Source organism: Salvelinus sp. IW2-2015, linkage group LG12 (genome assembly GCF_002910315.2).
Source record: "Salvelinus sp. IW2-2015 linkage group LG12, ASM291031v2, whole genome shotgun sequence".
In the NCBI taxonomy this organism is placed as follows: domain Eukaryota; kingdom Metazoa; phylum Chordata; class Actinopteri; order Salmoniformes; family Salmonidae; genus Salvelinus; species Salvelinus sp. IW2-2015.
Window position 1 is genome coordinate 8,899,050 of NC_036852.1, and position 12,204 is coordinate 8,911,253.

Below are 12,204 nucleotides of genomic sequence, written 5' to 3' on the forward strand. Positions count from 1 at the left end.
GTGTGTGTGTTTTTGTTGCAGGTCCTGTGGATGAGTACACACTGCCCTTCGAGGAGGAGGTCGGCCAACACCCGTCTCTAGAGGACATGCAGGAGGTGGTGGTCCACAAGAAGCTACGGCCCTGCCTCCGAGAGTGCTGGCAGAAACACACAGTGAGTGAAGACCAGTGGTGGGAAAAAGTACTCCACTGTCATACTTGAGTAAAAGTAAAGATACCTTAATAGAAAATGACTCAAGTAAAAGTGAAAGTCACCCAGTAAAAACTGAGCAAAAGTCTAAAAGTATTTGGTTTTAAATATGCTTAAGTATCAAAAATAAAATTAATTGCTAAAATATACTTAAAAGTATTAAGAGTAAAAATCGTTTCACATGTTAAGCAAACCATTTTCCTGTCAAAATGTAACGAGTACTTTTGGGTGTCAGGGAAAATGTATGGAGTATAAAGTACATTATTTTCTTTAAGAATGTAGTAAAGTAAAAGTTGGCAGAAATATAAATAGTAAAGTACAGATACCACAAAAAACTACCTAAATAGTACTTTCAAGTATTTTTACTGAAGTACTTTACACCACTGGTGAGGACACGCTGTCACATGAAAAGTATATAGTGAAGTAAGTACACACTAGGAGTATAGTGGGTTTGCTGGGGGTGTTACTGGATAGGATGACGATTTCAAACGTATAGATCATTCATTGTTTATTAGCATGTGGTTCCAATTACTCTGTAGGTTAGAGCAGTTCCCAACCAAGGGTATTAGGACTCATGAGACCATTTGTTTACTGGTAAAATGCACATGAGGGGATATTTCAGGGGTACTCCGGGCAGAGCAAAATTCAGTGTGTGATACAGTAACCGAAAAAGGTTGGAAACCAATGGGTTAGAACATAGAGCCAGCAACATCAGAGTTATGGGTTCAAGTCCTGCGTGTGTCAATGTTGACGGTTCTGTGAGATGCTTGGGATAAAAACTTTGGCTTAAATGACCATATATATGCTCTTATGCTTGTCCCAGGGCCTGGTGATGCTGTGTGAGACCATCGAGGAGTGCTGGGATCACGAGGCCGAGGCGCGGCTCTCGGCGGGCTGCGTGGAGGAACGCATCATCCAGATGCAACGCCAGACCAACGTCATCGCCCCCGAGGAGATTGTCACCGTCGTCACCATGGTGACCAACGTGGACTTCCCTCCCAAAGAGTCCAGCCTATGAATGGACGGACATTGACTGGACGTGGTGGTGGACATGGAGCTATTTTGATTGGATGTTTTCAGGTATACATTGATCGACCAGAGTGGCCCGTTCAGGATCATGAACTCTGGATGATCCCGGGTTCATCTCTGACCCCTGACCCCCTCAGATGGGTGTGCTGGCATGGCGTGGTGTGTTTAAGTGCTGGGCGCTACACTACTGTCATTCAGGAAATACCTGGCTGTGCCCACCAACACTGGTTTGGTTTCTACCCACTTCATAGTATCATGATGTGTTGGATTCAGTTGGACTCCCATAGCGAGCCTCAAACTGTACAACGGAATCCTTCAAAAGAGCAACACTAGGTCGTAACAAACCCTGTGAGCTGGGCAAAAGGGATATTTTATATATGAACGAAAACACTAGGACCTCCTAACAGACTTCTGTTCTATTTTCTAAGAAGAGGAAGGGGAAGAGGATGGACTCTCCAAGAAGAACTGTTACGKCTCAGTAAAGAAAAAAGGGCGACTTGTTTTAAAATTCCTTTGCTGTTTCCTTTCTGTGTTTATATGATAATGACAATTGTAATGCCAATAAGAAACAGCTTCTGAATGTCACGTGTACTGCTGCTGTCAAGGTTTATTTTAAGGGGGGGATCCATTTCCAAGCGTTACTACTTTNGCCCCCGAGGAGATTGTCACCGTCGTCACCATGGTGACCAACGTGGACTTCCCTCCCAAAGAGTCCAGCCTATGAATGGACGGACATTGACTGGACGTGCCAGGTGGTGGACATGGAGCTATTTTGATTGGATGTTTTCAGGTATACATTGATCGACCAGAGTGGCCCGTTCAGGATCATGAACTCTGGATGATCCCGGGTTCATCTCTGACCCCTGACCCCCTCAGATGGGTGTGCTGGCATGGCGTGGTGTGTTTAAGTGCTGGGCGCTACACTACTGTCATTCAGGAAATACCTGGCTGTGCCCACCAACACTGGTTTGGTTTCTACCCACTTCATAGTATCATGATGTGTTGGATTCAGTTGGACTCCCATAGCGAGCCTCAAACTGTACAACGGAATCCTTCAAAAGAGCAACACTAGGTCGTAACAAACCCTGTGAGCTGGGCAAAAGGGATATTTTATATATGAACGAAAACACTAGGACCTCCTAACAGACTTCTGTTCTATTTTCTAAGAAGAGGAAGGGGAAGAGGATGGACTCTCCAAGAAGAACTGTTACGKCTCAGTAAAGAAAAAAGGGCGACTTGTTTTAAAATTCCTTTGCTGTTTCCTTTCTGTGTTTATATGATAATGACAATTGTAATGCCAATAAGAAACAGCTTCTGAATGTCACGTGTACTGCTGCTGTCAAGGTTTATTTTAAGGGGGGGATCCATTTCCAAGCGTTACTACTTTKAAAGMAAAACCATAGACCTCCCTCGAATCAACAAGGTATACCTCAGTTCCATCTTCATTACAACACTGCAACTCTAGAAACARAACTACTATTGTTTCTAGTTCTATTAAGTATATTTCTATGACGACAACAATCTCTGTAAACCATTCAGATGACATCATTACTTTGGTATTATTGAACTGTATACTATACAGCTGTGGCAGGTGAAAGTAGAATCGTTATCACCACAGTTTTTAAAACTAGCTCGCCAAGAGATGTATGACCATACATTTACACACTTACATCTGCCTTCTTGTTTATCTTTGCACTATTTTTTTTGTCCTTATTATTTTTCCTTATTTTRTCCTTCCTTGCGGTTTTAAATCGTTTTTATTGAAAACATGTTAATCCTACATTTTAAGAATATTTCAATAACCCCCTAACTCATTGAAAATGATTTTTAAAAAGCACTTCTTCCTTATTTTGGCTTGCTGTGTCAACCGAGTATTTAATGATGTGAGCATGCCTTTTGGTTATCCTTTGGTCTTCTTTTTAAAAAAGCTCAGGAAGCTACTCTTCTGTCTCTCTTGACTCCCTAGTTATTACCCATCTGTATCTCCCAGTCCCTAGCTACTTCTCGAGTCCCTTGCTACTACCCCTCTGTCTCTCCTTGTCCGTAGCTACTACCCTTCTGTCTCACCCTGTGCGTAGCTACTACTCTTATGTCTCTCCTGAATCCCTAGTTACTACCCTTCTGTCTCTCCAGTCCCTAGCTACTACCCTTCTGTCTCACCCTGTGCGTAGCTACTACTCTTATGTCTCTCTTAGTACCTAGTTCTACCCTTCTGTCTCTAGTCCCTAGCTACTACCCTTCTGTCTCTCCAGTCCCTAGCTACTACCCTTCTGTTCACCTTGTCAGTAGCTACTACTCTTATGTCTCTCCTGAGTCCCTAGTTACTACCCTTCTCGCTCTCTCAGTCCCTTGCTACTTCCTTCTGTCTCTCCAGCTCCTTGCTACTTCCCTTCTGTCTCTCCAGTCCCTTGCTACTACTCTTCTGTCTCCAGTCCCTAGCTACTACCCTTCTGTCTCTCCAGTCCTAGCTACTATCCTTCTGTCTCCAGTCCCTAGCTACTACCCTTCTGTCTCTCCAGTCCCTAGCTACTATCCTTCTGTCTCTCCAGTTCCTTACTACTACCCTTCTGTCTCTCCAGTCCCTTGCTACTTCCTCTTGTCTCTCCAGTCCCTAGCTACTACCCTTCTGTCTCTCCAGTCCCTAGCTACTATCCTTCTGTCTCCAGTCCCTAGCTACTACCCTTCTGTCTCTCCAGTCCCTAGCTACTATCCTTCTGTCTCTCCAGTTCCTTGCTACTACTCTTCTGTCTCCAGTCCCTAGCTACTATCCTTCTGTCTCTCCAGTCCCTTGCTACTACTCTTCTGTCTCCAGTCCCTAGCTACTACCCTTCTGTCTCTCCAGTTCCCTTGCTACTTCCCTTCTGTCTCTCCAGTCCCTAGCTACTACCCTTCTGTCTCTCCAGTCCCTAGCTACTATCCTTCTGTCTCCAGTCCCAGCTACTACCCTTCTGTCTCTCAGTCCCTGCTACTATCCTTCTGTCTCTCCAGTTCCTTACTACTACCCTTCTGTCTCTCCAGTCCCTAGCTACTACCTCCTGTCTCTCCGTCCTAGCTACTACCCTTCTGTCTCCAGTCCCTTGCTAACCCTTCTGTCTCTCCAGTCCCTTGCTACTACCCTTCTGTCTCTCCAGTCCCTAGCTACTACCCTTCTGTCTCTCCAGTCCCTAGCTGCTACCCTTCTGCTTTGAGACGCGGGTGACCTTTCACACTGACTCTCTCTCTTCCTGGTGCCATCTCAACCATAGTGTTAAAACATCTCTACTTCTAGCCTCTCTCATTCAACTCAGTTGAGCCTTTAATCAGTGTGACAACGTTACTACTGTAGACCCACCCTGGGCAAAACAAGGATGACTCTCGTCGTCCTTCCGGAATTTGATTTGTGAATGTGTTCTGTATACCATTTCTAGCTTGTTGTATGAGCTCAGATTTGTCTTCTGGGTGACATTGACACTGATGATGATGCGTTCATCTTTGCATTCTCTCTTTTCACACCTCGTCAGTGTTTTAACTGGAACTACAACATCTACAACAACGTTCAGGGATTCAATACTATGCTTTTCAGTAATTACTACAGTATATGCAACCCGTGCAGAATGGTGCAAGTGCGTACATACTTGCATTGCTGCAGGAGCGACTTTCACACCACTGTAGCATTTTTTAAACAGTTAATCTTGTCTATTGATGTTTTAATGATTTGCTGAGCTGAGCTTTCGGGTATTAGACAGAGAGCAGGTGGGCAGGTGCCAACTCAAACAATTATTGCTTTACCTMTATCTGAAAGACAGTGGAACGGACTTAGGGGAGGCCCAACTGTATTACTAGATTGTGTCTGTACTCTCGGGGGGTAAAGGCTGCAGTTGGCCAGTGGTCTCGCAGCGGATGTAGGCTCTATCGCAATTAGTCTTTCCTTGGTTCCTCACATCCTGTCTCCTTGCCTAATATGGTTGAGGAGGAGGAGAGGGGATGCGAAGATTCAAGGACATTTGAATTGAGAAAGCCATAGAATGGTGGCCGTTACTGTGAATCCCCCCCTCCCTCCCTACACACTGGAACCCTGTAGCGCTCAGCAATAGCAACTAGCAAGCATAGGGCATTGGAGGAAGAGTGGAAGGGGCACCAGTTTCCAAGCAGTTAGTGGTGAACCAACAGTCTGATATACAATCACTACAGTTCTACTGCATTATTTTGATTGTCGTATGTGCTTCTGAGAAAAAATAAATATGTAGCCATGATGTGATCCTCTGATTTCTGGTATTTTGAGGGTATCATTTTGTGCACATGATTTTATTTTTAAACCACAGCTACTTCTACAAAGCTGATTTCACTGTACAGACGTTTTAAAACCCCAAACCCCRCTACAATCTTCTTAGTTGATCAGACCTTGGCCTTCTTGTGAGGGTTGATTTTCTTTCCGATCAACTTCAGAAAGCCCAAATAACATGTGACTTCAGACTGGCTGGAATATTGAAATGCACATTATGTAAATACACATGTCATTTTTAGATTGTAGATGATGGATATAGCATGAGGTTGTTTCTATGGTTATTAGAATATATCACAAAGACGAAAAAAATATCCCAGATAAATGAATTATTACATAATAAGATTTTACCTGTTTATTTTGTATATCTATGTTTTTAAATTGTATCAATTTATGGCCCAAATGGCCCGAAACGGTCCCTCTTCCTTCCCCAGATGAGACTAATTTCGTTCTAAGGTGGTCTGATGAAAGTTCCCTCAAATGGAACCCTGAATCAACAGTTATACCATTTTCACACCGCTGAGCTGAGCCAAACTAAGCCGAACCGAGTTGGATAGAGATGGCCTGGTTAAGCATCCAYCATAGTTGCTGGAAGAAAGCTGAAAATGACAATGTGATCGGAAGATATCAGAGCCAGCAAAGTATGGTTCGGGTTGRCTCAGTAGTGTGAAAATAGTCATTGTTTTACCTCAGACATCCTAGCTCAGACCCTTACGTTACACTACAACATTGAGATACCATTGCTACAATGTTCCAGCAGTGTTGCAAGAATGTTATCCCTTGTATGTGACCAGCAGACAGTGTTTTCTGTAACACWCTTCCTCTCAAAACAACCCTAAAGCTAAACCTAGGTTAGCTTCGGTTCTGTATTTGCTGATAGTCGAACAGTGTGACTTGGCACAAATGACTGTTCTATTGGCAAGTGGACTTGCCAATAATTTKTATGCTTTGCAAGTTATTTAACAGACTTTTTCAGATGCCTGGTTAGAAGTGGATGTTAAATATTGTACAGAGAAATTGTATGCTATTGTCCCTRAAATAAAGTATAGTGACTGCTCATTGCTGATGTTGTCTATCTGAAATCATCTATGAATTGTTTTTATCTAATAATGTTGGTTTCAGAAAACAGACCACTAGATGGCAGCGTTTAGCATTGAATGGGTCTTAGGTTTTATTTTATTTACACACAGGGAATATACACATGCCAGAAACATTTTAATCAGGTCATTCATTGTCAGTCCGTGAGGGGATGGTTTGGGATCCCATGTCTTTCAGTGGTTGTCCAAAACCAACCCTCAAACTGGACCCAATATTAAAGAATATTACCTTTGACAAGCATATCGACTCTCTTCAAACTGAAAGAAGACCTTTCTTCATTGTTGACGCAGATACCTTAAGAATGATCTATAGAAACGTTATAAAAACATATTGTAATGACCTGACTAGATCATAAAGGAACAATTGTCCAAACAGAGTGTTGAGTTTACGAATTGACGGTTTATTAACCCAACTTCACACAGGCTACTGTTTGGCCGTAGCCCACGCCAAATAAATGAAAGCTACCCCACAAGTAAACTGTGACCTTCTCTTGTGAAGCCCAGACGTAAGAGAAAGAACAATGGCTAAACCTAGTCTTAACTTCCAATGCTCCATCCCCCTGCCCAACCCCCCAACCCACCGGCATCAGAACATTTCAGGCATCCCAGTGATTGGCAGATAGCAGGTTGATTGGCATGTCAGACCCCGCGAACACTGGTAAGTACAACACAACCCACTAATAGCCTACCACATAACACACTGCTGTCTGTGCGGGTCGCTACAATATGATGGATAGTGTGTAGGAAATTGTGTTCTACTGAGATGATAATGATGTCATGCGGACCCACCTTGATGACAACTTGCTTGTCAAAATGATGTATAGATGAGATTTCTCTGGAGGAACAAAACAAAGAAAAATGTGGCGTAAATGTATTATTTGTAATCCCAGCAATAATATCCGCTTTTGCGTAGCCTTCTGTTCATACATCCTTACCATTTGTGATGTCATTCGTCGTAGATGTCAGTCAAGTGTTTTACGCAATTATCAGGCAAAGTTCATGAATGGACAGACCTGGGTGAAAATCAGGCCAAATCATTGATGTGTAAAAGATAGTAACCCTGCTCACAATCTTTGACTAAATCCCAAAATTTTACTCATTCACTATCTCAAGTTCTGAGCTCACACAGTCTTGCTCACTGTCTCATAACTACAGCACAGTAAGCAGTGGTGGGAAACGTATAGTGATATTAGTAGCAGGCTTAAACTACCATGAGTATGATTGCTTTGCCATCATACACAGCAGACCTGGGCAGAAAATAATTGTAATATTTTTTTTTCAAATGCCAATAGAGAATCACTGAAGGCAACTATGGCAACTATTTCCTTGATATTCGAATACGGGTCTCAGAAAAATAGAAGTATATATCAATATTTTGAAGGTATTTGATTATGCAAGTTATTTCAAATATATATGATCATTAGCACATTAGCACTGTTAGGAATTTAATATATAGCCTATTAATATATTAATGATTAAAGAAAATTGAAGAAGAAAAAAATGTCATGTTAAACAAACATTTATCAATTAAAATAATGGAAAGTAATACAAATGTAAACCAAACATTTTATTGTTGAATTTTTTTTTCAGAATTTCTTTACATCATGTCATATCCTATGGTTCTTTAACGTATTTTAGATGGTGGTTAATCATTTAAGATGGTGATTGTTTGATAACACATCCATCTCATTGAGCAACGTCAGGCCAATGTTCTACTAGCGATGCTGGAGACCCGTTCCACTGGGTCTGAGGATGCAGGGACTGGAGGTACATTGCAGTCAACTTTGATAGGTTCGGGTAACGGGGGCTTGTCCTTCCAGAACACAAGGGGTCTGACATTTCCAGCAGGCAAGGAGAAGAGGTAGTTTGATACCTCTGTGGGGACAACAGCAGGTGTGGGTTGAGGGTAAGAACAAGCAAAAATGCTTGCCTTTGCAGGTGGTTCTTGTGCATGGGAGGTTGGGGAGGTTGGTTACTGGGTAGCCTACCTGCTCTGGGCACCAGAAGGCCTTGAAGCGAGGATCAAGAAGAGCTGACAGCTTCTTAGATAAACTTTTCCTTTAAAGAAGAGAGTGCTTCTCCACAGACACTTTAGAGAGAATGGGTTTTACTGTTCTTCACCAAAACATTGTACAAGTTTAGCACAAGCTGAATTGCAGGTCCAACTGGGTTATATTTAAAAAAAAATGTAAACAAAATATACAAGGGTAGCACTTCATAATAGCTCACACAATAAAGCAATTATAATGGATTAGTAAAAGGTTTATTGTCAATGTATTAGTCATTACTCCATTCATAAGATGTTTAATATAGGTTCTTATAAAACATTTACTAAATCATTAGTTACGTATTTTGTGTGGCCTTATACTTTACTTTATAAATACTTTTTTACTAATGTTTTGAGTGACCAGTGTAATTTCTCACCAAATGATGGACATGCATTCATTAACATTCCAGGAGTACCTGTGCCCTTAACTCTGAAAATAGCCTAACATATCAATGCGCGTTCACGTCCTGTCGGAAACTCAGGACCTCCGAGTAAAAATGTAATTAGTTATTTGCGTGACTTCCTATTTGTTGATTCCGATGCCTCCCAAGTGGGAAACTCGGGTATCACTTTTCCACAGCTAAGGCAAGACGATGCAACAACCAATGGTTCATGCCACGTTATCGACTGTGTCATAGACTGACAAATTGCTGTAAAATATGATGTGGTGAGATGATACTTAAAATATACAGTAGTTTCTCACTTGTAACTCTGACTCGGAGGGTCAATCAAGTGAAACTTCCATCGGAACTAGGAACTCAGTTAAATTCGTAACCAAATAATGTCTATTTTTTGCATCTTCATAGGTGCAGTTGAGAACAAGTTCTCATTTACAACTGCGACCTGGCCAAGATAAAGCAAAGCAGTGYGACAAAAACAACAACACAGAGTTGCAGATGGGATAAACAATCRTACAGTCAATAACACATTCGAAAATTCTGTATACAGTGTGTGCAAACTAAATAAGGAGGTAAGGCAATAAATAGGCCAATAGTGGCGAAGTAATTACAATTTAGAAATTTACACTGGAGTGATATATGTGCAGATGAGGATGTGCAAGTTGAAATGCTGGTGTGCAAAAGAGCAGAAAAACAAAAACAAATATGGGGGTGAGGTAGGTAGTTGGTTGGATGGATGGGCTATTTACAGATGGGCTATGTACAGCTACAGCGATCGGTAAGCTGCTCTCACACCTGACGCTTAAAGTTAGTGAGGGAGATATAAGTCTCCAACTTCAGTTATTTTTGCTATTTGTTCCAGCCATTGGCAGCAGAGAACTGGAAGGAAAGATGGCCAAAGTAGGTGTTGGCTTTGGGGATGACCAGTCAAATATACCTGCTGGAGCGCGTGCTACGTGTGGGTGTTGCTATGGTGACCAGTGAGCTGAGATAAGGCGGAGCTATACCTAGCAAAGACTTATAGATGACCTGGAGCCAGTGGGTTTGGCGACGAATAKGTAGCGAGGACCAGCCAACGAGAGCATAGAGGTCGCAGTGGTGGGTAGTATATGGGGCTTTGGTGGCACACATTGTGTGAGCAAATGGCAGTGAAAAAAAACCCAATGACAAATAACATTATAAATAGACAGGAAGTTGCAAATAGCTTATTAGCAGCATGAATTATGCCGCGTTCATGCCACTAGTCGGAACTAAGAAACTTCCACCTTTATACGATTGTGATAGGTTGTTGTCTCACCTAGCTATCTTAAGATGAATGCACTAATTGCAAGTTGCTCTGGATAAGTGTCTGCTAAATGACTAAAATGTAAAATGACTAAAATGAATATGTTCAAAGAGTCATCCAACCAGGTCTCATCTATCAACACTGAGGAATATACACTGAGTATACAAAACATTGCTCTATCCATGACACAGACTGACCAGGTGAATCCAGGTGAAAGCTCTGATCTCTTATTGATGCCACTTGTTAAATCCACTTCAATCAGTGTAGATGAAGGGSAGGAGACAGGTTAAAGAAGGATTTTTAAGCCTTGAGACAATTGAGAAATGGATTGCGTATGTGTGCCATTCAGAGGGTGACTGGGCAAGACAAAAGATTTAAACCACCTAGGGTCGATGTCCGCGTCCCCGCTGAAATCAATTTAGCGTGATAAAAAGGTCCCCATAAAAATCMGTCAATGTAAGCTAGAGATACACTACCGTTCAAAAGTTTGGGGTCACTTAGGAATGTCCTTGTTTTTTAAAGAAAAGCACATTTTTGTCCATTAAAATAACATCAAATTGATCAGAAATACAGTGGAGACTTTGTTAATGTTGTAAATGACTATTGTAGCTGGAAACGGCTGATTTTCTATGGAATATCTACATGGGTGTACAGAGGCCCATTATCAGCTACCATCACTCCTGTGTTCCAACAGCATGTTGTGTTAGCTAATCCAAGTGTATCATTTTAAAAGGCAAATTTATCATTGGAAAACCCTTTTGCAATTATGTTAGCACAGCTGAAAACCATTGTTCTGATTAAAGAAGCAATAAAACTGGCCTTTTTTTAGACTAGTTGAGTGTCTGGAGCATCAGCATTTGTGGGTTCGATTACAGGCTCAAAATGGCCAGAAACAAAGACTTTCTTCTGAAACTCGTCAGTCTATTCTTGTTCTGAGAAATGAACTCTATTCCATGCGAGAAATTGCCAAGAAACTGAAGATCTCGTACAACGCTGTGTACTAGACAGTAGAAAGTACAACCAACATAAAAACAGAACATAGAGCTACCCACCAACTCACGCCCTGACAATCCTAACACAAAGACATAAAAAAGAAACTAAGGTCAGAACGTGACATTGCTTTTTACATGGCACATATTGCACTTTTACTTTCTGCTCCACACTGTTTTTGCATTATGTTTCATTATTTATTTGAGACTAAATAGTTTTTATTTATGTATTATATTATGGTTAAAATAAAAGGGTTATTGTTCATTCAGTATGTTGTAATTGTCATTATTACAAATATATAAAAATCGTCCGATTAATGTCTTTTTTTTTTGGTCCCAAATAATCGGTATCGGTATCAGTGTTGAAAATCATAATCAGGCGACCTCTAGTCCAAACACACCAAAACAGTGTGGAGAAGGGCACGACAAAACCTTTTCCCCCTCAGGAGACTGAAAAGATTTGTCATGGGTCCCAAGATCCTCAAAAAGTTCTACAGGTCCCACGCTTTTGACACGCTTGGAGTGGACTATGGTGTTGAACACAGAGCTGTAGTCAATGGACAGCATTTCACATATGTACTCTTCTTTAGGTGAGTAAGGGCAGGTGGAGTGTAATTGAGATTGCATCGTCTATAGGATCTGTTGGGTGTGAGTGCTACAGGGCGGTAGTCATTGTGGCAGGAAGCCATACAGTTCTTGGGAACAGGAATGATGGTGTTCAGCTTCCAACATGTGGGGATTACAGACTGGGACAAGGAGTGGTTGAAAATGATCATGAATATAACTGCCAGCGTTCTGCACATGCTCTGAGAACGTGCTCTGGAATACCGTCCGCCCCAAGGCTTATGAGTGTTGACCTGATTAAAACCACCTTGTTAACATCGGCCTCGGAGAGCGAGATCACCCAGTT

The 12,204-nt window shown here is 41.7% G+C and overlaps 1 protein-coding gene and 1 long non-coding RNA gene across 4 annotated transcripts in view; both read left to right on the top strand.

Annotated features, from left to right (window-relative positions):
- Nucleotides 1-1,859, top strand: part of LOC111970997 (activin receptor type-2A) — a 38,219-nt gene extending 36,360 nt beyond the window's left edge. The window contains 2 exon segments of the mRNA XM_070445973.1: nucleotides 22-152; nucleotides 1,012-1,859. Of these exon segments, the coding sequence (XP_070302074.1) occupies nucleotides 22-152; nucleotides 1,012-1,206 (326 nt within the window). The 3' untranslated portion in view covers nucleotides 1,207-1,859.
- Nucleotides 1,860-1,870: 11 nt separating this feature from the next.
- On the top strand, nucleotides 1,871-6,540 carry LOC139028466 (uncharacterized). 3 transcript variants are annotated; one of them, XR_011480680.1, is made up of 2 exons: nucleotides 1,871-3,380; nucleotides 3,440-6,540. It is a non-coding gene; the product is annotated as an uncharacterized lncRNA (long non-coding RNA). The 3 variants fall into 3 exon arrangements; XR_011480681.1 differs by having other exon boundaries at nucleotides 3,470-6,540; XR_011480682.1 differs by having other exon boundaries at nucleotides 3,532-6,540.
- The last annotated feature ends 5,664 nt before the right edge of the window (nucleotides 6,541-12,204 follow it).